The sequence below is a fragment of the Chelonoidis abingdonii genome, chromosome 1 (assembly GCF_003597395.2).
Source record: "Chelonoidis abingdonii isolate Lonesome George chromosome 1, CheloAbing_2.0, whole genome shotgun sequence".
NCBI classification, from domain to species: Eukaryota; Metazoa; Chordata; order Testudines; family Testudinidae; genus Chelonoidis; species Chelonoidis abingdonii.
This window is the reverse complement of record NC_133769.1, coordinates 28,570,408-28,597,710: the sequence shown is the minus strand read 5'-3', so window position 1 is coordinate 28,597,710 and position 27,303 is coordinate 28,570,408. Positions and strand designations below refer to the sequence as shown.

The 27,303-nt window shown below is 45.1% G+C and overlaps 1 protein-coding gene across 8 annotated transcripts in view; it reads left to right on the top strand.

Moving 5' to 3' along the window:
- Window positions 1-22,690: 22,690 nt before the first annotated feature.
- SRPK2 (SRSF protein kinase 2) overlaps window positions 22,691-27,303 on the top strand; it is a 323,924-nt gene continuing 319,311 nt past the window's right edge. For 2 of the 8 annotated variants that reach the window (XM_075064657.1, XM_075064643.1), the window contains exon 1: window positions 22,924-22,992. Coding sequence is in view for 5 of the 8 variants with exons in the window: in XM_075064662.1 (XP_074920763.1) it covers window positions 22,798-22,813; window positions 22,920-22,992 (89 nt within the window). In the remaining 3 variants the exon portion in view is untranslated. Of the gene's footprint in view, window positions 22,814-22,919; window positions 22,993-27,303 lie in introns of those variants that run through there. The other 6 variants (XM_075064668.1, XM_075064662.1, XM_032787351.2 and 3 more) reach the window with 6 other exon arrangements.

The following is a 27,303-nucleotide window of genomic DNA, read 5'->3' as shown; positions in this document are numbered from 1 at the left end:
CAGGTGAAATGATCACATGTCCTATGAGACCCCAGCCTCCATTCTTCCTGGGCTGGCCCACAAGTACACAGGAAGGTTCGTAAGTAAACAGAGCCATTTACAACCTATTGTCCTAGTTAATGGAAGCCATCAAGGTTCTAAACCACCGTTCATGGCCCACACTTTGCATAATTATGTTAGAGAATGAGCAGGCTGACCCAGAGGTGGATTGAGTAAACGGGCTTCTTTATTGCGGTATTTGTTTCCCTCGACCCATTTGTCGAGTAAGCACTGAATTAGTTACAGCACATTGTTTATATCTAAGTTAATATGTAAATATCTACATTTACTACAACACCCCCAACACCTTTATTGAGTAATATGAATGCCCATACAATGAATATTAATAGCTATATACTGAATATAATTATCCCGCCCTGATTAGCATATTCTATAGATAATGTTTACTTTGAAGATACATTTCTTTGCAATAATTGCAGCCACAAATTCCCTTAATCAGCAGTTTGCAGGGAAGGGAGGAAGGGGCCATGACCCCAAGCTCATTTATATAGCTGGGAAAGGAAGGGAGGAGGGAGATAATACTGCTTTACACAAAAGTAACCTTTAGATCCCCACATTCCTTATGCAGTGGCAACACTTATCAATACTTAACAAGGAGAAGGGAAGGGAGAGCGGTAGCACTTATCTATCAAGCGGAGAAATAGAGCTTGCCTGTGCCTTTACTCCCCAATACCATGCCAGCACACCAGCGATTTCCCAGGTCTTTACTTAACCCTTACATATCCCAACAAATTACAATAGGACCTCAGAGTTATATTTCATATTTCTAGCTTCAGATACAAGAATGATACATACATACTGATAGGATGAATATATTCAGCGGATTATAAGCTTTATAATGCCTTACAAGAGACCTTTTGCATAAGGCATATTCCAGTTACATCATATTCACACTCATAAGCATATTTCCATAAAACATATGGAGTGCAATGTCACAGCTGCATCTACACTGCCTCTCTGTCGACCTATCAACATTGAATTAAGCACTACATGTCTCATGGAGGTGGAGTAATTATGTTGATGTTGCAGGTGAGTTAGGTTGGCAGAAGGGACCTGGTAGTGTAGACGCATACATTATTAGATTGATGTGAGGCAGCTTCCATCTAAGTTCCTACTAAGTTTGTAGTGTAGCCCAGGCCCAAGTACATGCTTGTACGCTGGCGGGGACTGTCCAGAAAGGAGCTACAACAGCAAAGCATTTTAAAGCTCTCAGGGTTACACAACACACTTTCTCACTGATCTGGGTTGCACCCCAAAATGTGGCAGTAGGCTTTGAGTCAGTCAGTGAACTCCTGAGATGGAAGTGTGCATGAGCAGTTGTATCCTATTCACTAGACCCCAATGTTACTATAGGGTAAGGAGAACAGTGATGTGAAATTCAGTTACCATGGAGATTGCACTGATTGGCTTCACTGTTAGTCATCACTGCCCATAACACTTCTCAGTTTTGTGGTAGTTTACGCACTTCACTTATGTGCAGCTGAGCTACCTGTATAAGTTTTTACAGTATTTTTATTACTTTAATAATTTTTATTTTTAATAAAGTTATTGGTTTTGCATTATATTGGCCCATGAGTGCTTGGAAAACACAGAAGACACAGTGAGACTTATCCAAACTTCAATAGGTCACACAAAATCACATAGAAGCAGTAACAAATTGATAAATTAGTATGTTTACTAAAACATTATACACCATCACAATTCCCTATGTGTCTCCTCCTGCAACACAAGGATGTGGGCACACAAGGTGTTATAAACAGATAGTTAAGGGTTAATGTGTCTTTTACCTGTAATGGGTTAAGAAGCTCAGTAAACCTGGCTGACACCTGACCAGAGGACCAATCGGGGGACAAGATACTTTCAAATCTCGGTGGAGGGAAGTCTTTGTTTGTGTTGTTTGTTTTGTTCATTGTTCGCTCTTGGGACTAAGAGTGACCAGACGTGCACCCCAGGTTTCTCCAGTCTTTCTGAAACAGTCTCTCATGTTTCAAAATAGTAAGTACTAGCTAGAAAAGGCGGATTAGTCTTATGTTTGTTTTCTTAACTTGTAAATGTATATTTTGCTGGAAGGATTTTTACCTCTGTTTGCTGTAACTTGAATCTCAGGCTTGAGGGGGCAGGGGAGGGGAAGTCCCTCAAGTCTATATGAGCTGAATACCCTGTAAACATTTTCCATCCTGATTTTACAGAGATAGAAAAAGTAAAAACGTTCTTTAATTAAAAGCTTTCTTTTTTAAGAACCTGATTGATTTTTTTAGTGGTTAAAGCCCAAGGGGATTGGGTCTGAACTCACCAGGTATTGGTGGGGGGAAAAGAGGGGGGGAAGGTTAATTCCTCTCTGTTTTAAGATCCAAGGAGTTTGGATCAGCGTAGCCTCTCAGGGTAACCCAGGGAGGGGAAAGTCTGGGAGTGGGAAAGGAAAGGGGATGGTTTATTTCTCCTGGTTTTAAGACCCAAGGGGCTTGTGTCTTGGGTTCCCCAGGGAAGGTTTTGGGGGAACAGAAAGTGTGCCAAACACTATATTTTGGCTGGTGGCAGTGCTATCAGATCTAAGCTAGGAATTAAGCTTAGAAGGGTCCATGCAGGTCCCCACCTTTGGACGCTAAAGTTCAAACTGGGGGAAAAATACCTTGACACAAGGCATCCCTTGCTCCCCTGGATCCAGCCACAGTGTTCAGACGTGCACTTTCTGGTTCCTGTAGTGGGCCTGTAAACCAGCAATTTCTTTAGCCCATTTGTGGTGAAAGCTCTTATCCTGACAAATGTTGTGCAGCACACAGCACATCTCAATAATATGAACAACATTGGGCATATCGGCATCCAAATGGGTCTGTAGTTAATGCCATCTCACCTTCAGTTAGCCAAATGCCCATTCTACCACCATCCTGCAACTGGTTGGGGTGTAATTACCCCATATTCTTCCAGGTGCTCTGAAATCAGGGTATGGCTTCGTGAGCCAGGGCAGTAGAAGATTGCCTGAGTCCCCTAAAATAGCAATGGGAATTGACATCCTGTTGATAACTATATTATCTGGAGGGAATAAGATCCCTTCTTGGTCAAACAGGTAAATGCCAGATCCCCTGAATATCCTGGCTTTATGCCTCCTGCTGGTACATTCCAAACTGGTGTTCATAAACCTGCCTTTATGGTTGACCAAGGCCTACATAATGATTTTGTAGTATCATTTCCATTGATCTATTTATGTGCACCTTGTTGTGGGTGTGGTTTAGTGAGGACTGTATTGGAATTGCAAACTATTGCTTTAAGAGCAGGATAGGGGAAGAGAGGAGAAGGAATGCTCTGGTTCTGCTTGAAGGCTAGGGGTCTCTGTAGCAAAACATGTGAACAGTTGGCCTTGGCTAACCCAGGTGCCTAAACCTGGTTCCTGGATCTGCGTAAACTCTGCAATGAAGACATAGCTTTAATATTTACACTTTTAATACACAGTGTCAATATTAAGAGTTTTCAGTTATGAAGCCAAGAGTATACACATATTTCCTAACCTTCGTTGTCCTGCACCTTATGTAGTCATCTACACAAGTACAAAGTAAAGCAAAGTGGATATAAAACATTACTACATCAAAATGGAAGAATAAAACCCACTGTATTATCTGTAAGAAACAGCTGTACAAACACAAAATGGAATTGTTCACTCTGTGCTTCTGGACATGATTAAAATACAACTGACAATGTTTAAAATGTTTTCAATGTTATTTGATGTTGTGGAACTTACAGTAGGTGTAAAGAGAATTTTAAATGCCTGGAGGTGGATAATTGATCTTTATGCAGTTCTGTGACATTGACTGAGTTCATAAGTGCTCTCTATAAAGACTGCAAAGAGTTGTTAATACTGGCTTGCTAATAAGCCAAGCAGTTCTATTTATACACTAAAAACTAGCTGTGAGGTCATGTGACAATTGTTTCTTCTATAAAAGTTCATTTTATTGCAAAATAATGGTTTTGTCTTTCATAACTATAGTATGTATAGAATTAAATTTAAATGGGTTCTCATCCATATTATGGGTAGGGCTGCTGGCACTGCTTGTTATTAAGATTGCCATACTCTTTCCATTATAAGACCATGTTTTCAAATGCTCATAACTTGATGTAACTGTGATTGCTTGGAGAGAAAACGTTCCAAGATGGATGTCTGCCTCAGGCTGAATTTTTTGGAAAATTTCAGCCAAAATGGATCAGTCATTTCTGAGAGCCAGGCTAGGGAAAAAATATGTCGTTTTGAGCATGTTCAAAAATTATTGAGCCCTTTTTAAAAAGCACTCAAGTGCCCCTATGCTGTAGTGCGGGGACTTGAAATTTGGCATAGGGGTGATTGTTATGTCAGGGATATGCCTTTTGCAGTCCCTGTGAAAATCTGCCCAAATGTGGCCAAATTATAAGCCTTTGAAAAATCACAATTCTCACATGGTCAATAGAGATATAAAGGATAACAGATAAAATGTTAGAAGAGGCTATCCTCACGGAACATGCTCCATCTCCTAGTACTGACCAGACCACATGCACCATCCCCACACAGCAACTGAGCATGCTCCAGCCCAGAACTAGGGAGAGTAAAGAGGACTTTCCCTGAAATTCCCTGTAATGGCTGCTCTGGGCCAGGAAGGTATTGAGTATTAGAGCTGAGAGCAGAAAGCCTGTCTCTTCTGTGTCCTCATGGCCCTTCCCCTGCTGATACCAGACAGCCTGGAGGAGGAAGCTCTGATCTGAACACAAAAAGCACAAAAGCCATACTGAAGTGAGAGATAGGCCTTGTCTACACTTGCAAGTTGCAGCGCTGGTGAGGGGGTTACAGCGCTGCAACTTAGCAGGTGTCTACACTTAAAAGCTCAGCCAGCGCTGCAACTCCCTGTTTGCAGCGCTGGCTGTACACCTGGGTCTGCTTCCGGTGTAGGGAGACCAGCGCTGGTGATGCAGCGCTGGTCCAATCAGGTGTGGACACTCACCAGCGTTTTTATTGGCCTCCAGGGTATTAGGACTTATCCCAGCATTCCTTTTCAGCCTCTCTGGTCACCACTTAGCACTCCACTGCCCTGGGCTCAGGTGATCCATCCTTTAAATGCCCCGGGAATTTAAAAATCCTCTTCCTGTTTGCTCAGCGAGGCATGGAGTGCAATCAATCAATCAATCAGCAACAATGCCTCCACGCCCCAAACGTTCCCCAGCATGGAGCAGTGCCGAGCTGCAGGATCTAATCAGTGTTTGGGGAGAAGAGACAGTTCAGTCCCAGCTGCGATCAAGCCGCAGAAATTATGATATCTACGGCCAAGATATCACAGTCAATGGCAAGACAGGGGCTATGACCGAGATGCTGTTCAGTGTAGGGTTAAAGTGAAAGGAGTTGAGAGAGTGCTACACCAAAGCCCGTGATGGAAACCGTCGCTCTGGTGCTGCCCCACTACCTGCCGGTTTTACAAGGAGCTGGATGCGATACTGGGATGTAACCCACTGCCAATCCTAGGATCTATCGGACAGTTCACAGCCTGGAGACCAGGGTGAAGGGGACACAGAGGGTGATGTCCTGCAGACTGCAGCCAGGGAGCTGTTTTCTAACAGAAGAAGGACAAGCCAGTCGCTGGGGTGCTTGCTAGAGGCAGGATCAGAGAGTCTGTTCCCAGTTTAGAAGCTTAACACAGATGCAAAATGTTTTGGGAGCACTGGGCTATGCCTAGAATGTGGGAATAGCCCATTTGATTTATCTTCACGTCGTGGTAATCTGCCTCTGTAATCTCTTCAAAAAGCAAGCGGTGTTACAAATGCGCTTCAACAAGTTTTATTCCTGTTGAGAGGAAACCCTTGTCCCCGCAGCTAAACACGTCCCCCATTGTGCCCTGAGGGGTGCAAGAACTTGGTGGGATCATGGCTACACACAGGGAAGCTGCTGTAGGGAGGGCGAATCCAGCAGGTTTAGCTGTAAGGGTCCCCGCTCCTCGAGATTGACCCTGAGCAAGAGGCTTTGGAAGGTTCCACAATTCTGTTATTGAAAATTGCAGGATACTGTTAAGTGCTTAAAAACCCCTGCACCTGATCTTTGCAGGTAAACCCCATGCTAACAGGAAAGAGAAAGGCAAGCCTGCCCGACCCTGCCCCTTTGGCTGCGTGTGGCAAGATGCCTTTCTCTGTTTTACCCTGTACCTGATCTGCTTATAAACCCCATTGGCCAAGCAACTTCAAAGCCAGAGAGGGGGGTTTTCAGCCTGAAAAACCCCCCACCCTTCCCTTTGAGCCACGTTGTGCAAGATGCTTTCTTGATTTTGTACCAAGACCTGATCTTTGCATAAACCCCAAGGCTATTACCTGGATAGAGAAAGGTTTCAAAACCACCCCCCCGCCGCTTGCCTGTGAAGCAACTTCCTTTCCCAGGAGTGCTGCATGTGTTTATTCCCTGTAGCAGAACCAATCAGACCCACCTTTTCCCCAGTGATCCAAATGGCGTGTAAACTCACCATGTGCATTCGATCTGCTGCAGTGTCCAGCAGTGTGTATGTTCACACTGTGTGAGAATGATGCTACAAATACTCTTAAAACAAAAAGCTTCCTCTGTATTAACATTTTATCTTTTTTTTTAAGTGACCTTGAGTCCCGCTCTGAAGCAACAGAACATTCTGAGAGGCTAAGAAACTTAAAGAAAGAAAGCCTAGGAAATCGAAGGAACAGCTTGTGAAAGCAGTTATGAATGTATTCCGCAGAACAGAAAAAGTTACATGCATTGGAGGGAAAGAAACGTAGCTTTAAGAACAGGATCAGGAAGCAAAGACAGCCAGAGATCGGCTGCTAAGCCTCATGGAAACGCCCAACAGAAGCTCATGCAGTCAATGGTAGACATGCAGGCAGAGCACTACCGTGGATGCCTCACCCCATCCCAAAAACTCAGCACATTGTGCCCCACTGTTTCCTCAAAACACCCTTCTCCAGCATCCTGGTGCTTACCACCACCAACTGCCCCCAACACCAATACGTTCACCTCACAGCCCTGATAACTGCGACCCTTACCCAATGCACTCAACCCCCATCACCATGCAGCATTTTAAAAATCCTCAAAGTGCAGCAGGCAGTGCATAGCCCTCAAGGAAGAACATATTCAAACCTGTGAGTGTAATGCTCCTCACCGTACCCCCCTTCCTGTTGTATGTACTGTATTTTTTAATAAAGGATTTCTTGTCTTTTAAAGCAGTTTTATTATTACAGAAAAAGTGTAACATACATGTACCACAAGTGAAAAATAGGACTGCAAATCAATGAAACCACTGCAGGTAACTGCTGTGGGCACTGCACTAAACTGCAGTGGAAGGCACCCAACATTACTGTTGGCTTTCAGCCTCAAAGTGCTCCTTTAAGGCATCCCTTAATCCTTGAAGCACTGTGCTGGGCCTCTCTAGTAGCCCTGCTCTCTGGCTGTTTCAAATTCAGCCTCCAGGCGTTGAACCTCGGAGGTTTTTCATTCGTCACTGAAGGTTTCACCCTTCCCTTCACAAAATATTATGGAGGATACAGCACGCGGTTATAATCGCTGGGATGCCTGCTTTCCACACGTGTAGCTTCCCGTAGAACTTCTCCATCTCCCCTTCAAACGGGCCAAAAGCACACTCCAACGTCATTCTGCACCGGCTCAGCCTGTATTTGGAACCGGTCCTTGCTCCTGTCAAGTGTCTGCTTTCCGGAGTAGAGAGACCCAGCGCGGTGAATGCACGCTGGTCGATGCAGGTATGGACACTCACCAGCGTTTTTATTGTGCCTCGCAGGGTATTAGGAACTTATCCCCAGCTTCCTTTTCAGCCTCTCTGGTCACCACGTATTAGGCACTTCCACTGCCTGAGCTCAGGTGGACCTTCCTTTAAATGCCGGAATTGTAAAAATCTCTTCCTGTTGCCTCAGCGAGGGTGGAGTGCAATCAATCAATCAATCAAACAACAAATGCCCTTCCACCCCCAAACGTTTCCAGCATGGAGCAGTAGCCGGGTTACTGGCAGGATTTAATCAGTGTTTGGAGAAGAGACAGTTCAGTATATGCCTAGTTGCGATCAAGCCGGGGCAGATTATGATATCTATATCGACCAGATATTATCACAAGTTCAATCAGCAAGACAGGTGGCTTGACTGGATGCTTGTTCTTATGAGTTATAAGTGAAGGAGTTGAGGAGATTGCCTTACAACCATAAGCCCGATGATGGAAACCGTGGCGCTCTGAATAGACAGTGCTGACCAAATCATGATTGTTATTACCCATACTTTAGCCTCTGCCTATACGGTTTTACAGGAGCGGTGCGAACTGGATGTACCACTGTGCCATTCCTAGGATCTATCGAGTTCACAGACCTGGAACCAGGGGAAGGTAGGACACCAAGAGGGGAGTTCCTGCAGACTGCATGATACCAGGAGCTGTTTTCTAACCAGTGAAAAGCAAGCAGTCGCTGGGTGCCTAACTATTGATTGGAGAGGATCAGTATGGAGTTCTGGTTCCAGGTAAGAGGCTTTTATTCATAGATGCAAATGTTTTGGGAGCAGAGGTGGGTACTATGACCTAGATCTGTGGATAGATGCCAATGAATTATGATTCTTATCAACGGTCGGAAATTCTGCCTCTGGAATCCTCTTCAATAAAGTTTCATAGCCAGAGCTGTGCAATGCCTTCAACAATGTTTATGGGAAGACTGTGTTCCTTGTCGCCACCAGGCTACACGATCCGCGAAGCGGAATGACCCGCACCCTTCCGTCCCCTTCCCACAACCCCCAGCAGCAAATTGGGACGAGGTGCTCTGTGGGATAGCTGCCCACAATGCACCACTCACAACAGCGCTGCAAGTGTGGACACACTGCAGCGCTGGTCGCTGTCAGTGTGGACACACTGCAGCGCTGGCCGTACACAGCTGTACGACCACAGCTGTAACGGCCAGCGCTGCAAAACTGTAAGTGTAGACAAAGCCATAGAAATAGATTGGGACAGGGAAACTGGTGATACTGGTATTGGAGGGTGAGGGGGCAGAAACTGGAATTGGCTGGGCAAGGAGACTGATACTGGGGGTGGGAAAGAAGGCAGGGACTGCTTGGGAAAGGAGATTAGGGACCATATGAGAAGAAAAGTCTGGAATTGGGAGTTAGAAAGGAGTGATTCACAAGTGTTAATTAATTTATCTTCATAAAGCTCCTGTGAGGTGATGGGGTATTATTCATATTTCACAGGACCTGAGGTACAGGGAGATTAAAGTCAAAAGTATCTGTTGATACTGGGTGCCTACAGTAAAACACCAAGGATATGATTATTCAGCCTTATATTATTTAGCATTACATAGCACTTTATATATTCAAGGGCAGCTCCCGATGACATCAGCTGCAGCTGTGAAAGCCCAGCACATTTGCAAATCTGGCTCAGTGGTTTCAGGTGGGGCCCCCAGAAAATGAGAAATACACATTTAATGACACCCTCTGAAAAAATTGTTTCATGACTTTATGAACCTTATATAGGAACTCTGTGTTAGATGCAGGGATATAATTCAGTTCTTTAGGGCAGCATTCAGCTGCCTTAAACATAAGGCCCTCCTTTCTCTTCCTGCAGTCCACTGACTCATTCATTTCACACCATCCAGCTTCTGAAACAAATGAAGCAGAATTCCTGCAGACAACATCCTTCTTTACTGCACAGCCCTGATTCATCCCCAGAGCAGGGCTGGCCTGTTCACTCAATAAGGCAGGTGTCCTATGGAAAAAACCAGCATGTGATCCTGTAATCAAAGACTGTATCATAATGCATATGCATGAAGGGGCTGAATTAAATTGCACAGGCAATCTTAATTCCAGCATTCCTAAGTTTTGAGTGCTTGGCTTTAAAAGAACATTTTTAATGTTGCAATATAGTTTTTGTTTGTGTAATACATATAATGTGTGCATGTATATGTATATAATGCAATCATTAATTTACATTTGGGTAAAAATACATGTCATGTGGCTTCTTCCCTTATTTGGTATGTTCATGCAACTCCAGTTAATATTAACAAGAGTTATGTATGTTTATCAGCAGGAAACTAGATTATCTACAGCTCCAATTCTGCCAGTGGGAGATACCCCTGAAGATACCACAGTGGGGAACAAGCCTTTTGTTCCTTCCCGAATAAGCCAGAGGGACCCACTGCAAGCAAGCACCTGTGTATATACACACACATGCAGCTGCCTCAAATGCACAACTTCTTCACAAAATTGGTCTAAGATTTTTTTTTTAATATTTTGTGCTTCCCATAGTTCGTTTCCATTAAAGTCTATGCCAGATCTTGCAGTGATACACTGATACTGAGTTTTGGGGAATTTGTACTTCTGTTAAATAATCCATGTGCATGCAGCAGACACCAAAATCTTAAATCAGGCAGGAATTCTATCTGCCTGCCTGGGACCATTACTTCCAGCTGTTTCTCTTCTGGACCGCCGCTGCTGCTGACACAAATGAGGTAGAGATGGAGGCTGGCTGGAGAACAGGTGGAGGTATTCAGAGACTTCCCATGTGCCATCTGGCTCGTTTTTGATTGACAGACCTTGGGGCTAATTGAGTACAGAACACAGATAAAAAGAACAGGAGTACTTGTGGCACCTTAGAGACTAACAAATTTATTTCAGTATAAGCTTTCGTAGGCTACAGCTCACTTCTTTGGATGCATAGAATGGAAGAAGTGGGCTGTAGCCCATGAATGCTTATGCTGAAATAAATTTGTTAGTCTCTAAGGTGCCACAAGTACTCCTGTTCTTTTTGTGAATACAGACTAACACAGCTGCTACACTGACACAGAACAAAGATAGTAATTGTTCAGTTTTTACTCTGGACAGACACATGGGGCCAGATTTTCAAATGTGGTTTAGCTCCACTCCTTCAGGTACCTAAATAAAAGTTAAATTTTCCAAACTGTTCAGCATCTATCAACACTCTTTGTCACAATTATGGACAGATTTTCAAAAGAACTCAGTATCCAATGTGCTGAGATATTCTGCAAGTCTGGCTGATTAGGGCTTATATACATTTGGGATTTTTGCACCAGTTTATCTAACACCAATGCAAATCCCTAATGTGGAAGTGCTGCAATGGTTTGACTAATCCTGGTTTGAAGATGGGGTAAATCATGCCAATGCAAGCCCTGTGTTACACTCGTGCAATGCATCTACACTCTGGGTTTGTACAGTGAATGTCAGTGATTTTTTATAAAACATGGGACATGATATTTACTACTAGATACTTGCCTTCACAGTCATTTAAAAAACTATTTCTATTTTATTTTATTTCTTTTCATTAATAATTATCATACTATTTAGTACTTGGTAAATCTTTCTTTGCCATTATTATTGGTATTTACATGATGAGTTGCAATTTTAGAGCTCTTAACAAACATTAACAATCCTCACAACACTCCTGGGGATACATTTTATTATCCCTATTTTACAGATAAAGAAAATGAGTCTTAGGCACCAACTTCCTCTCTACCAGGGAGGTGCTCAACTCCCCCCTCCACCACAAGCCCCACCCCCACCCTACCTCTTCCTGCCCCCCTCCACTTCACCCCTTCTCCCAAGGGCCCAACCGCCCTGCCTACTCCCCACCCAGTTCTGCCCCCTCCCCCAAGCGTGCCCCATCCCTGCTCCTTCCCCTCCCTCCCAGGTCCTCCTTAGTGCCTTAGAACAGCTGATCATGGGAGGTGGGGGGGCCTGGGAGGAGTTCATCAGTAGGCCACTGGCAGATGAGAAGTGATGTAGGCAAGAGGAGAGGGAGGAACTTGGCTGCTGGTGGGTTCAAAGCACCTGCTAATTTTTTTCATGTAGTTGGTGCCTATGAAATGAGTCATAGACAAGTCATGAAACATGTACAAAGGAATACAGTAAGTCAGTGGTAGAACCAGGATTTGAACTAAGGAGTTCTTGGCTTCCTGCTTTAGTTTATTGAATTCCACCTAGCACTTCCTGCCACATTTTTCTCAACTCACAACACTGAAATGGCAAATGTCTGTGTTTCTAATTTGTAATTTGAACATATGTGTGCATTGCTCCTATTAATGTTAATTGCAGTTACACACATGCATTGGAGGGATAACAAATCCTTTTGCTTTGATTGCAAACCTAAATAATCAGTTAACGCCGCTTAATGCTTCCTATTTCCAAATGTGTCATCTGTGTTGTTCAAAATCAAGCTGAGAATTGTCCTCTCTCTGCTGTTTACAGACTACACAAGCAAGCAGGCTTGTATCCAGAGAAAAGCATGTTAAGTGAAGAACAAGAAAATGATAGACTAGTTGTCAGTGTGCAAACAGAAGTATCATACTATTAAGACATAAGGGAAAAGAAAGAAAAGGAGACAGATAACATGGATGAGGAGAGAGAGTTGGATTTGCATGTTAATGAGATCCATACTTTATTTAAGAAACTCCCTTTCTCTGCATCGTCTCTTTCCTTCCACCACCCCTGTTTTCTTTCTTCCCTCTTCTCTCGCTATGTTTCTTTCCTATTCTTGTTAGTTCCGTTCTGTGCAATACCAGCAGTGTGACTGTGACATTGGCTAATATCCTGATCTCTGGGTGCTAGGCCTATTTGGTTCCTGTGTACATGATGGATCCCCAAAAGGGATCCAGCTAGTACACTAAAAGGATCTCCCCTTCTCCAGAGGGGAAGTACCGGAAAAAGCACAGGGATCAGCTGATTCCAGGAGACAACAAATGAAAAATCAGGAATGGGAGTGAGGGTCATAGGTTTATAACCAGGGTTCCAGAGGGGCACACTGAGCAGAGAGCCCTGGACAGCGCCCACTGGTCCTCGAAGGAGGCTAGCAGATGCCTCCCAGAAGAACTCTGTTCAGAGTCATGACTTCAGAAGGGAATGGAAATAGGCCCCACAGTCGCAGAGCATACCCCCATCTAGTTGCTTCCTGCTGGTATGGTTGATGGCTATCATGCCCAGTGCCAAGAGGAAGCTGATACGGAGATCCCATGACTATGTGTGTGGTTCACAGACCAAGATGTCAGTTATTTTCACAGACAATGCTACTGCACACAGAAAAACAGCACTGACGTTAATTGGTAAATAAAATAGAATTCTGGGGCTTTTAACATCCCCTTGCTCAAGTATGGGTCTTGTAATAGCCTCAGATCAGAAGTAGACAGACCACATTAACAAAACTACTGCTAGATTTGTTTCTTCCATAAAAAATTTATCCTAAGGTATATCCAAATAACTGAAACCTCCCGATATAAGTCAGACATGTCAAGGTTCGAGGAAAAGAAAACCCAGACATTATGGATTCAGACTTCTTGTTCAAACTGTACCGTTGAGTATAACAAACAGGTAAAAATGCATCTCACAGCTTATTTCTACCTCCTCGTCCCTCCCATATCTATACAAATTGAAAAATAACTAGAGCTCCATGATTTTATTTTAATTTTTTGTAATTTTTTTGTTTTATTTTGGGGAAATTTAATTTTATTGCATTGTATTACAGGAAGCCCAGCAGGGCGTTGGGGAGGTCAGGTCCTGGCCCTTGGCAATGGGAGGGTCTAGAGGGGCTTAGGTCCTGCCCCTGAGGAGAGGTCCAGGGGTGGAGGGAAGAGGGATTGCAAAGAGAACCCAACCTACATTCATCATGTACTGGTGACTGTTGTCCTCCAGGGCTGGGCCTGGCTCCCACTTCCAGCTGTGCAACCAGGCATAGACAATCACAGTGCTACTCACTCAAATCTGGCCTGGCTATCCCCTTGTTCTGATAGAGGGGCAGCTGGGCCAAACTTTGAGTGGTGCTGTGACCCCATATGCCAGGTCACAATGCATATAATGGGCAGCAGGGCCCAGCCCTGGGGGACAGAAGCCACAGGAGCTGCTGCTGCAAGGCAAGATTTTTTTTCTTTTATTTCAAATACATGGGTCTCTAAGGATAACTGTTACTAACAGTGGTCCCTCCTAACTGGGTAGGTGTGCTCAGAAGGTAACTCCACACAAAACAGCCTAGGTGCAGGGGAGAGGATATTATAGCATTTAGCACAGTGGGAGATGGGAGATACTGCTTCAAGTTCTCTCTCTGCCTGAGGTGAAGGGATGTGAATAGAGCTCTGTTACCTCTCAGGTGAGTACACTGGGATAATCTGATGTGGGGCTCCTGCAAGCTGTCCTATTAAACTTGTTCCACTTTAACTGAATAATTGAATAATTAAATATTAATTGGGCCAGAAAAAGTGTTTGAATTATTCTATATTCCAGTGGTTAAAGCACAGGGGAAGCCCTCCTCCTTCCTCACCCCTGGCTGTTTTGTGTGAAGTTAGGCAGCTTCTGAGCATGCTTATGGGATTGGGCCTGGGCCTGCATGAGATTTTGACACCTATTTTTCCCCAGTTCATGAATCACTAGCAGAGATTCGGTGCCTCCCTGAAGCTTGAACTAAGGAGCTAAACTCTGAGAAAGGGGCAGGGCTTAGCACACACCCTTCTTACTAGCATATCCCATTGACTACTTTAAGTGGCTCCTCACCTAGCATGTTGGCTGTGTGAACTGCATTTTAAGGCACCTGTCCCTCCCCATTCATTGTAATGGTGTCTAGGCTACTAACTTAGGCGTTGTGGATTGCTGTGTTATTCTTGTGATTTTCTAGGTGCCTAAAAGTTAAGTGTTGCGTGGCTGAGCATTGCAATGCCCAAGTACCTTTGTGGATCTGGGCCATCATAATTTTACTCATGTGAATGGTTTCTTTGACTTCAGGGGGACTACTTACATGAGTAAAGTTTTACAAAATCTTAAGTGTTTGCAGCGAACTCCATATGATTATCCTTCCATATTTACCCACTATTACCATTTATTTACCTACTTATTTAGTTCAGTCCACATCATACTCCTCTGTGCACATGCATACATTTCTAGTTCTCCCATTTATTTAGTAATAATTGTGTGTGAGTATATTATACCCATCCTTTGTTTGATAAATTGTATAAACTGTATGACATACTCAAGAGACCAAATAACCAATGTCAATCAGGTTTATGGCTATAAGCCAATAATAATATAGTACAAGTAAAAGGTTCTCTAGGATACCCATCTCCAGGAAGCTGTCTTGTGCAATGTTGTTATATTCACTTTACACAGAAAGTTTACTGTTTACAAATAAAAGATATTGTTTATATCATCTGAAAGTAGATGTAAGCAATCAGCTTTCTATCTTGTTTTTCTGGTATCAAGGTGTACCCCTTGTCTCTTTGTTCTGAACATTTAATCAGGGTTTGAATGAGCTCTCCCCTGACATCCAATGACACGCTGGGGGAAAAGACTTCAGGAGCAGACCTTGTTTGCATAGACACGCCTACTCTGCTTAGGTGTGCAGCATGATGGATCTGCTTTGCTAAAATGATCAATTCTGGTTGGTTTTAGGTTACAAATTACTTTGAATGCAGGGGTAGTGAAATGATGTTACCCTTATTGTATGAGTAAAGGACAGCAGAACTGTGCTTAGCATCCCCTGATAGTGACGGTTACCCTAAACTGAAACTCACTTGCTGAGCAGGGGGAAAAGATGCCAACCCCAATTGAAGGGGGGTTGTTTTTGATGTGGTGATATAGTATCTGCCCAAAGAACCCTAGATATTATTTGGTCTTTTCTTCTTCAGCATAACAATAGAGCTGATTAGGCTCAGTTAAGAGTTCTTGTTTTTCAGTTGATGATTCCTAATGCTGTCTTCATTGTTGAGTAAGTCTAGGGGCTAAGTTTTAGATGTGGTGTGGGAATAGTGAAAGGTAACACAGAAGTTGTATTGGCAGTAAGGTCCCCTCCTATTTGCTGAAATCATTAAGAACTAGGGTAAATGGTGGAACCTCAGAATGTGATGTTGCAGCAGTAGCCAGTGGCAGAGACACAGGGGTAGCAGAGAGCAGTGGCAGCAGGATGGCAGCCAGTGACAGAGAGAGTGTGGCAGCAGAGGTGGCCAGTGGTGGTGGAGAGTCAGCAGCAGCTGTGAGTCAGTTGCAGAAGGGAGTGTGTTTACATCAGGGGTTCTCAAACTGGGGATTGGGGACCCACTGGAGAACCCTCAGGGGGTTGCGAGCTGTCAACCTCCACCTCAAACCTTGTTTTGCCTCCGGCATTTATAATGGTGTTAAATATATAAAAAAGTGTTTATAATTTATGAAGGGCTGTCACACTCAGAGGCTTGCTATGTGAAAGGGGTCACCAGTACAAAAGTTTGAGAGCTGCTGGTTTACGTTAATTAAAACAGGATCTCAACCACACTCAGTTGAAGCACTGCAGAGGACATATGAGGTGAGATAAAATCGTTTAGATAAGAGGTTAGCCTGTTATGTTTAGTTTTTAGAAAGTGTTTTATGATTTTGTTTTATCTGTAACCCTTTTGTTTCCATTATACTTACTCGCTATCTCTTTAATTTTTGATAAATATATTGTTGTTTTCACTATAAATATATATCTTTTCTGTGGCATTTAGGGTGACCAGATGAGAGACGTGAAATATCGGGACGTGGTGGGGGTGGGGTGCCAGAGGGGCAACAACAACAACAAACAACAAGAGCCGATGGTGGAGGAAAAAACAAAAGGAAAAAAAAAGAGCTGTCAAAGCATAGAAAAAATTGGTGGGGGCTGAGCACCCACTGGCAGCTCCATGCCCCGCTCCCCTGCATCAGCTTGCCTTCGCTCTGCCTCCACCTGCCCTGAGCTGGCTCCCGCGTCCTGCTTCTCCCCCGTCCCTCCAGTGCTTGCGCCACCATACAGCTGATTAGTGCAAGCCTGGGAAGGAGGGGTGAGGAGGACAACTGCGGTGTGCTTGGGGAAGAGGTGGGGCCAGGGCAGGGATTTGGGGAGGGATCCAATAGAGAATTGAGGGGGTGGGACTGGGGCTGGGGATTTGGGGAGGTATCCAATAGGGTGGAGTCGGGGCAGGGACAGGTTGGAGTTGGAGTGGGGGGGCGCAAGCCCCCTCTGCCTGTGTGCTGGAGAGCAAAATATCGGGACAATTTCCGTCCCGACCGAACATCGGTCGGGACATGGGATAACCAAGTAAATATCATGACAGTCTCGATCAAATCAGGACGTCTGGTCACCCTAGTAGTATTAAGCAAAGAGCTTATCCGAAGTTAATTCATACAAGCTTCTGTGTACCTTGTTCCTTTGGCAACAGCTAACCTGGGTACACCTTATGTGTTCAGAGGAGAAGGGGCTCGACACTATAGGGGAATGGTTCAAAGAGACTTGGTGACTGGGATATACCGATTGTTAACCTGCAAGGCAAAGTAAGGTCTGGCATACCTCAGAGGAGAGTGCATGGATAGCTAGCAGTCTGGTGCTGTCAGGGAGTTGATACCCAGTTGAGCACAAGTAAGTCTCCCTCATGGTGGAGGCAGGTGGGTTACAAAGTGACCCACAGACTTGGGTACCCTGAAAACTGTCACACTAAGACCCAATTGTCCCATCACTTCCACACGATGAGCTCCCGTTGAAGCAAATCGGAACTGCACATGAGTGTCTGAAAGGATGATGTGGGCCCCTGACTTCATTTCTATCTTAAAGCACCTACAATTTATCAACCCCTGCATGGAGTCCCACTAACTTTTAGATACAATATTGCCAACCCCAAGATTTACAAAATAATGAGTCAGCCTCCTCAAAAAGAATACCTTTGTGGTCTTTTTTATTAGCCCTCTTGCCTTGGAGCCTTTTCTATTCAACCTTTTAAAAATATACTTTTTTAAACTTAAAGTTTAGATTCTAATGTACTCACATGAATCCAAACGCTGTGTAACCCAGTATGATTGACACTTGGTGTGGATGAATAAGTGCCCAATGTCACTCTTTGGGACCTCTCCAGAAGAAAGGCTGACTCAAGAGTGACCCCATTCAAGTCTGCTGGCATCGGCAAATGTATCAGCCACACCTCATGGTCAGTACTATTAAAGGAAGCTGATCTGAAAGAATCAGTGTATACACCTGATCTTTCTCCATTTCTAGAAGATCATTGACCAATGCTACATAAGGTGTATATCGAATGAGGCAGAACTCTGAAAGGACTTTACTTCATTTAATATGATATATGAAGAAGAGTATTGGAGCTCAGGGAACATTAAATCTAGCATTTCCTAGCTTTTGAATGTTTGACTTTGCAACCTTAATGACATTCTTTTAACGTAGTTTCTTATATGCAATTTCCTAGGTGTTTTTTAAAGTAAATTCTATTCTATATAGGTTTGAATACTGCGCTTATCACCGTAGTATATGAAGGCCTTCAAGCAATGCCTTAAACAACATGACTATACATATGTCATGTGGTATTTGTTCTCTCATCCATTCTCCAGAGGGAGAAGCGTGTGAGGTGCAGTGTCTTGTTCTGGTATCTGTTTTTTTGTTTTTGTTAAAATATACTAGTTGCTATGTGTTAATATTAGAGAAGGCAAGGTCAAAAAATGTCCTGCACTTGGAGTGGAAAGTAGTGAAATTTGTGATAGTCCTTAATTCCAAAGGGAGTTCATTCTACACTCCCAGACCACCTGCAAAGTTTCTGTCTCCCACACGGAAAGGCTCTACTCATATTGTTGAGAATTCCACTGCGCCACAGGAGAGAAGCTGTTGACCATGGTCTTTGTCCAAGAACTGTTAAATGATCTTTTAGATATTATATCTTGAGTGTCCGAAGGAATGAAACTGAAACAGGCACACCTGCCTCACTTTTGCCTGCTGCAGGAGGGTGCTCCAGGAGGGGCTGCCCTGTGACAGGTTGTTATATCCTGGAATGCAATCCAGACCTGTGAGTTGTGGTGTCTCTGTCTGCCCTGTAATCCTGAGTGCCCAAAATGCTCTGCTGCTGTAACTCTCTTGTGTGGATTCTTCCAGACAGCATATACACATGCACTGTGTGTCTCTGTGTTAAGGAGCTCTGACTCAGGAGTTCTGATTCCAGTACCCTGGTTGTTACACCACTGCCACACTCTGGCCTCCACCAGCCTTGGTTACACCTGACAAGATGACCCCAACAATCCCCAGTCCCAAATTTTCCCAAAACCATGTACTGTGCAATGTTCATCCCTCTCCTGAACCATGCAGAAAGATATTAAGGTTTGTTTGTTTCTTTGAAGATACAATACCTACCAGCTTGCCACATTTAGTGGAGTTAACATTCATTTTAAATCAAACACAGCACTGGGTTTGTTTAAATTAAAAGTAAAACAAATTTCTTAACTGAAGAAGATAGTATTTTAACTGAGTGTAAAGGATAGAGCTAGAAAAGGTTACAAGCAAATAAAGATGAGAAATGCTTTTTTAGAGGTTAAGACTTAACAAAACTAGGTACAGCCTTCATTCAAGGTAGTTTCCTTACCAATCTACCTTCCAGCAAGAGGGCTGATCACCCATTTGCTCAGAATCTCCCACAAAGTCCAAAATGTTTGGTTTCTTTGCAGGGGCGGCTCCAAGCACCAGCAAACCAGGCGCTTGCCTGGGGCGGCAAGCCACAGGGGGCACTCTGCCAATTGCCGCGAGGGCAGCAGGCAGGTTGCCTTCGGCGGACCTCCAGCAGGCGTGCCGCCAAATCCGCAGGACCAGGGACCTCCTGCAGGCAAGCCACCAAAGGCAGCCTGCCTGCCGTGCTTGGGGCGGTAAAATACCTAGAGCTGCCCCTGTTTCTTTGTCATCTTTGTTGACAGATAACCTGAGGTTCTGTGCACCTTTGAAATATATTCTTCCAAAGATTAACCCCCAAAGTAAAGTTCATTCAAGCTGTGAGGAAGGCAACATGGAGTTTGGTGGCGAAGGAAGTTTCATGCTGGTTTCTTCCCCTGCTGGTGTTTGCTAAAATGCAAATTGATCTGTTCCCTGAAAATTCAACCTCCGAGCATCACAGCAGAAGGAAAGCTCCTCACCCTATCTGCTTGATGGTCCTGTTTATCTTCTATGTAATTTGCATCCCATTGTCTGTTAATGTACCTTGGAAATACCTTCCACGTGGCAGAAGCACATTTCTTTGTCTAGAGTGTAGTAACTTTAACCTTTCCTGGCAGACACATTTTGATAACATAATTTTGCATGTTTGTAATTATCCTCCATACATATACCACACAATAATGTTAAAGATCAGTATGTTGTTAGCTTGCTGTTGCATTGTGATGCTGTTAGGATAACAGACGTATCCAGAACTTCTTGATGAGTAGATGTATTAAACTCTGAGAAATCAGATGGGCTGTTGGTGGGCAGTTGCAGACAGAGATGACTATCCTGTTTGACAAGGCTTCCTGAATGTGTGTGATCTTTTCAGCAAAGTAGGATGATAGTTATTTGCACTGCTTGGTGCTTAGCTCTGATGCAGACTGTAGGCACTCAGGATTAATGAAGCAATTTACCACCTAGATAGCTCCTTGTGGCAGGATTTGGCAGCCTCAGTAGAGGTTAATAGGAACATTCTCTTGGCCAGTAATACAGGCTTAGCATAGGCTTTGAGGAATTTGTTGTTTCATACTGTCTGAATCAGCCTTTGTTTTAAGCCATCAGTGCTTGAGTTTCTGCCCCTCACTCTTCACCCACACAGGATATCTGAAAACCAAGGAGATCTGTGTGAGTGATGGCGAAGAAGGGGCCATTTGTAAGGCCAGCGTGTTAATGGCTGAGAGCACTGTAGAATGGTAATGATTCTCCAAGTCTCTGACTGGTTATCCTTCATCAGGTTTTAGAATTTGTTGGAGTCCTTAAGGTTAAATCAGGATCATTGGTCTTTTTTGTTGCTAGAGTGCTGGATGGTCTCTTCCCACTCCCTGTATGGGGTGATGGTGTGGCCAAGACACTGGGTAGGTTGGAATGTCTTCTATCATGATAGCTAGGCTGGAGATCATGTCCAGGGTATGACCAGCTGTGTGGGTTGGACTAGAGATGACCTGTGAAAGTCCTAGTGGGTCAAGTGAGATGAATGTTGGAGGTTTTGCATCTGCAGCCTTGTTACTGTGAGCATTGAAATCTCCCAGGATGACAAGTGTGGGGTATTTCACCATCACTGACAAAGTGTCAGTGAACTCTTTTATGAATCTTCTTGTCTGTGGTGGTCTGCAAATAAGCGTAAAATCTATGTTGACTTTGGTTTCTATTGTCAGATGAATGAATTCAAATGAAGTTGTCTTACCTCACCTGAAGACATCTCTTCCTCTTAATATTTGCAGAGATGATGAATGCCGTTCTCCCCTGCTTTCTTATCCTGTCTAGATCTGTGGTGTACTGACTGTCCTGGAGGGTGGTGTGTGTGTCTGAGGTGGGCTGGCACAGGGCCTGCAGTGTCATCCAGACAGGTCTCATTGATTAACATTATATCAGGTACTTCATCACTGATGAAGTAATGTATTGTTGGCAGTGGCAGATCTTGCACTGATCAGCATCAGCTTTAGTTATGCAGAGCTGTCCCTGATCATGTGTCAGCAGTATCTGAATACAGAACCTTCAGTAGTAAAGTACAGAGTTGCACCACTTGATCCACCAGACTAACCATATGGGATTGTAAGAGAGATGTTTTTTCTTACATGAGAAACACTAGAGGAGGTTGAATAACACTTTGAAACAGTGGGTGACCTATGCATGAATAGAAGAGTTGGTTGACATTTCCCTGCCCCATGGAAATTTTTGACTTTTTGGCAAAAACTAGAAAACCAAAATATTTAAATTTAGAAATGTCAGCACAGTGCCTTATGGAAGTGGTAGTCCAGGTACCTCATGTTCCCAGTCTCCTCTGTGGGCTGTGTTGTTTCATCAGACTACAACTTCCATTATGCACCACAGTCTCCTCTTTTTGGGTTCTTGTCCAATTCTTTCTTCATGTGATATCCCAAAAGGGAAACGGTCAGTGTCTTTCTCTCCCTGTCCTACTACCACAGCTAAACTGGCAGCAGCTGGGAGGACCCTCTGCTCCTAGGAGTTCCCAGTGCAATGTAAATGTGACTCATACAGTGTACCAGCTGTGTGTGTAATGCTGAACTGAGGGCCTTCACTTTGCTCAGGATTTGGAGCATACTAGGAAGAAGGGTAATTTTGAACAGTTTATAACTAGGCCAACTTTGAATGGGATTTCATCTCACTAGCAAAAGGCATCTCTCTGATCTCAGGGCTGTTCCGCTGCCAAAATCCAAGTCCTGCTGCAAGTAATGGAGTTGTTAGAGGTTCTCAAAACAAAAAAGGTTACAGGAATATATATTAGACAGTATTAGGAAACATGAATAGAGAGTACTGCTTAGAACCTTTTTCTAACATGAAACAGAGAGTGGTGAAGAGAAGGAAACAGTGGGGTCCAGCAGCCAAAGTACCAGGGTAGGGGGTGGGAGAGTTGGGCTCTGTTCCTGGCTGTGAGCCCGTGGGCCAGGTGGGACAAGTAGCTTCCCCCCAGCAGCCTGGTCTTCTTTTCTCTGCCTCCTTGTGCGTAAGGTCCCTGGGGCAGGACCTGCCTATTAGTACTGTGTGTACAGTGCCTAGCGCAAAGGCCCCCGGTCTCCCTGGGGACGCGAGGTGTCGCTCTTGGGACCCTGGGGAAGGCTTGGAGGCATTAACGGAGCCAGTAGGGAAGGGAAGGCGCTGGAGACCCGCGGCCTGGGCGGCACCTGCCCGCCCTCTCACCGTCCCGCCCCTTCTGTCCCTCGCCGGCCCTGGCGGGGGGGCTGCGCCTGCGCGCTCGCTGGAGGGGCTGCTGCTGCTCCGTGCCCGGCGCTCGGACCGGGCTGGCGGGCGGCGGGTGAGGGGCCGGCGGCGGGGCAGAAGCGATGAGCTCCCGGAAAGGTACAGTCCCCGGCGGCTGCGGGAGCCCGGCAGCGGTAGCGGCTCCTCGAGGTGGGGCTGAGGAAAGTCCCCGCGCGCCCATTAACCTGTGCCCGTCTCTCCCCAGTGCTGGCCCTGCAGGCCCGGAGGCGGCGGCCCAAGCAGTCCGCGGCGGCCGGCAGGAGGGACAAGCACAAAAAGTGAGTGCGGCGCCTCGCCTCCCCCATAACCCGCCGGGCTCCCCATTCCCCTATATTCGCCGTGACGCCCTCCCCGCGGGACTTCCCATATCCCGGCGGGACATCCGGACCCCCCCATCCCTTCGGGACAGTCTCGCCCCACGGGACCGCCATAGTCTGCCGGGATGCCGCCCCATGCGACTCCCCATATCCTACCGGGTAGGGACATCCGGACTCTATATATCCTTTGGGTACTGCCCCCTCACGGACCCCCCCCATTTCTCTGGGGCAGCCTCCTCCCTGGGACTCCCCATATTCTTCCAGCATGGGGCTCTCCCAGGACCTGTTGACATCCCTTTGGGACAGCCTTCCCCCCACAGGACCCCCCCATTCTGCTGTCATCGGGTCCCCCACAAACCCTCACCCCCACACGACTCCTCATATCCCAATGGCATTGGGTCCCCCAGGAACCCTCAACATCCCTCTGGGACAGCCTCCTCCCCCGCCCCCGGACTTCCCATATCCTGCTTGGATGGACCTCCCATGGGACCCCCATATTCCTCCAGACAGCCCCTGGTGTCCCCAGATCCTACTGGGAAACTCCCGCCCCCGACTCCATCTCCTCCATATTCCTCCAGACAGCTGTCTCTGAGCCACTCCATATCTCTCTGTGATAACTCCTCTTGTTCCCTCTATATCCTGTCAGGATAGCCCTCCACCACGGGGCCCTGGAACCCCCCATATCCTACTGGGGTGGGCTCTTCCATATCCTCCTGGGACAGACCTCTGTCTTTCTGGAACAGCCCCCCCGGAATCCCTAGTATCCTGTGAGGAGAGTTCTCCCAAGATTCACCTCCCCTCCCCAATATTTCTCCAGAACAGCCACTCCAGGGCCCTCCTGTATCCCCCCTGGGCACACTTCTCCCTGACCAGGCACCCCTCCCATGTCCTGTAGGGGAATCCCTCCTGACTTGGGTGCCACCCTTCCCACCAGAACATACCCCTACTGGGGCACTCAACAGTTCCCCTAATATCCTACTGAGAGAGGGATCCTCTCCTTTGCCCCAGCCAGCTGGAACAGGGGGTACCCTGCTATATAGCCCATTGGGACAGGGTATCTCTTTCTGTGCACCTATCCCTCATCCTGCTGGGACAGAACACCCTTGGACACTCTTTCATCTTTGCGGGGCACATCCCTCCTGTACCTCTGAGATCTGCCTGGATAGACACTACCTCTCCCCTCCCCCCATTCCCTCTAGGGGACACAAGGAGAGATGGCCCCTCCCAGCGCTGGCCATAGTACTCCCACTGGGATACCAGCCTGCCCCATATTTCCCTATACTTTCCCAGAGGACCAGACCAACTGGGATACCTACTCTCCCAATAGCCCCTTTTACCCTTGGGACCCACTAGAATATATGCTCCTCCATGCTTATGGGCATCCCCCATCCAGCTCTTCATATCACCCTCATATCACCCCATGGGCTTCTCCATAAAATCCCATCAGACATCACATGTCTTTATTAGATTACTTTTTGCCATGTTCTTTATCTGCCCCCCACCCTCCTCTCGGTGCGCCATATTCCCATGGGTCTCCTCCCAGGACATCTCTCTCATCCTCATTTTTTTCTTCTGGATTTATGTAGAAAGTTATAAAGAAACAGATTCAATCATTCTGGTGCAGTCTTTTCCTGCCTCTTCAGGGATGGGTAAAAGCAGCAGAGGTTTAAAACTTTTGCTGTGTTGTTCTTTAGATGTGGATAATAGCTGTGCATCCTCATCCTGTTCTGCTTCTGCTGTATGTTTCCAATGCTGTGTGAAAAAAGCATTGTGCTTTCAGACATATTAAACATTTTTTAATGTAAGAAACAAAGTTTTGTGGCACAGTTGTACTATGTGGTTGGTTCCATTATTTCCAAAAAAACATTTTGGAAGGAAAGTTTGTGATCATCTTATACAGAGTTTGTATGCTTTTGTTTATCACTTCAGAAACAAGTATTTATCAGAAATGATTTGACATTGTGTAGAAACTTTGTTACTTCTAGATTTTGTACTTTGATTTTTTACAATTTTCATGAGTCAGTATCTGTTTAGATGTGATAACTACAAAGTGGATAACTTTAACTGATGCTTCAGTAAAAAATTACAATGGTTAGTATGCTTTTGGTGAGTGCTGTCTTGTAACTTTGTTTTAGTGAATGAATTAATTAAATGACATTATGTTAAAACATACTTTTACTGAGCACAGAACTAGAATATTTTTTTAATGTTAAACCACGGAGCAAACTGGGTGCTGGTAAGTATGAGTGTCCAGTCAGTTGATGGCACAGTCCGTTCCTGGCCACTTGCCATACCAAGTTGGCATTTCCAGATGCAATGCCCCAATCTATTCTGTTGCCTTGGGAAACAGTGGCTTTGCTACAGTAAACAGTTTTCATTTCTTTTCTACTGTGTATAATTCCTTGTCCCTTAATCCTTTTACATTATCTAGTCCTTTTTTTTTCTGGCTTACTCTTTTGGGTAACAATATAACATCTTAATGTAAAATGCTTAAAGATGTGTCGCTCTTTTGAACACTATTGTGTAGTTTTTGTCCCAAAATTTTGTTAACGCTAATATTCAACTTGATTTCAGGAAATAATAATACACTGTGTGGATTTTCACATTCCCTTGGCTTGTTTTTAACCCAAACACTAGAGTATTGGGGTCTCAGAATAATGGGTGGATTTGGTATGCACGACATACAAATTGCATTTGTAAATCCCAGTGTGTGAGGCAAGGGAGTCGTCAAAGCTGTTGATAGAACTTTGTGTGAAACAGTTTGTGTTGAACTGCAGGTCTTACTTTGCAAAGGGACTGTGAAATGTTACCTTCAACAGATTTTCTCCCTGTATGCTTTGTAGTAAACGTACTTGTTTAGTGTTCTTTATTTCTCAGCATTACAGAGCCAGCATAACTGTGGGAGAGAGAGCTGGGTTCTGTTCGTCTCTCAAATACAACTGACTTGTAAGGCCTTGTAATCCTGCTGTAGTCCTGCAATATACTAAGGACAAAATTTTCAAACTTGGGTGTTAAATTTAGCACATGGATACAAAGGTTGTTTGTGGAATCCGTGCAATGTACAGTAAACCTCAGAGTAAAAAGCAGCACGTGTCTGTTGCAGTACATTGTTCTGTTTGCTGAGACTTGGAATCCTAGAACATCAGGGTTGGAAGGGACCTCAGGAGGTCATCTAGTCCAGCCCCCTGCTCAAAGCAGGACCAGTCCCCAACTAAATCATCCCAGCCAGGGCTTTGTCAAGCCTGACCTTAAAAACCTCCAAGGAAGGAGATTCCACCACCTCCCTAGGTAACCCATTCCAGTGCTTCACCACCCTCCTAGTTGAAAAAGTTTTCCTAATATCCAAGCTAAACCTCCCCCGCAGCTTGAGACCATTACTCCTTGTTCTGTCATCTGCGTCACAGAGAACAATCTTGATCCATCCTCTTTGGAACCTCCTTCAGGTAGTTGAAAGCAGCTATCAAATCCCCCCTCATTCTTCTCTTCTGCAGACTAAACATCCCAGTTCCCTCAGCCTCTCCTCACATGTGCTCCAGCCCCCTAATCATTTTTGTTGCCCTCCACTGGACTCTTTCCAGTTTATCCACATCCTTCCTGTAATGTGGGGCCCAAAACTGGACACAGTACTCCAGATGAGGCCTCACCAGTGTCGAATAGAGGGGAATGATCACATCCTCGATCTGCTGGCAATACCCCTGCTTATACAGCCCAAAAATGCCGTTAGCCTTCTTGGCAACACGAGCACACTGTTGACTCATATCCAGCTTCTTGTCCACTATCACCCTTGGTCCTTTGTGCAGAACTGCTGCCTAGCTATTCGTCTCAAGTCTGTAGCAGTGCTGGGATTCTTCCGTCCGAAGTGTGGAAAACTCGGCAGTTGTCCTTGTTGAACCTCATTAGATTTTCTTTTGGCCTTAATCCTCTAATTTGCCTAGGTCCCTCTGTATGCTATCCCTACCCTCAAGCGTATCTACCACTCCTCTCAGTTTAGTGTCATTTGCACACTTGCTGAGAGTGCAGTCCACACCATCCTCCAGATCATTAACGAAGATATTGAACAAAACTGGCCCCAGGACCAACCCTTGGGGCACTCCGCTTGATATCGGCTGCCACCTAGACATGGAGCCATTGATCACTACCCGTTGAGCCCAATGATCTAGCCAGCTTTTTATCCACTGTACAGTCCATTCATCCAGCCCATACTTCTTTAACTTGCTGGCAAGAATACTGTGGGAGACTGTGTCAAAAGCTTTGCTAAAGTCAAAGAATAAA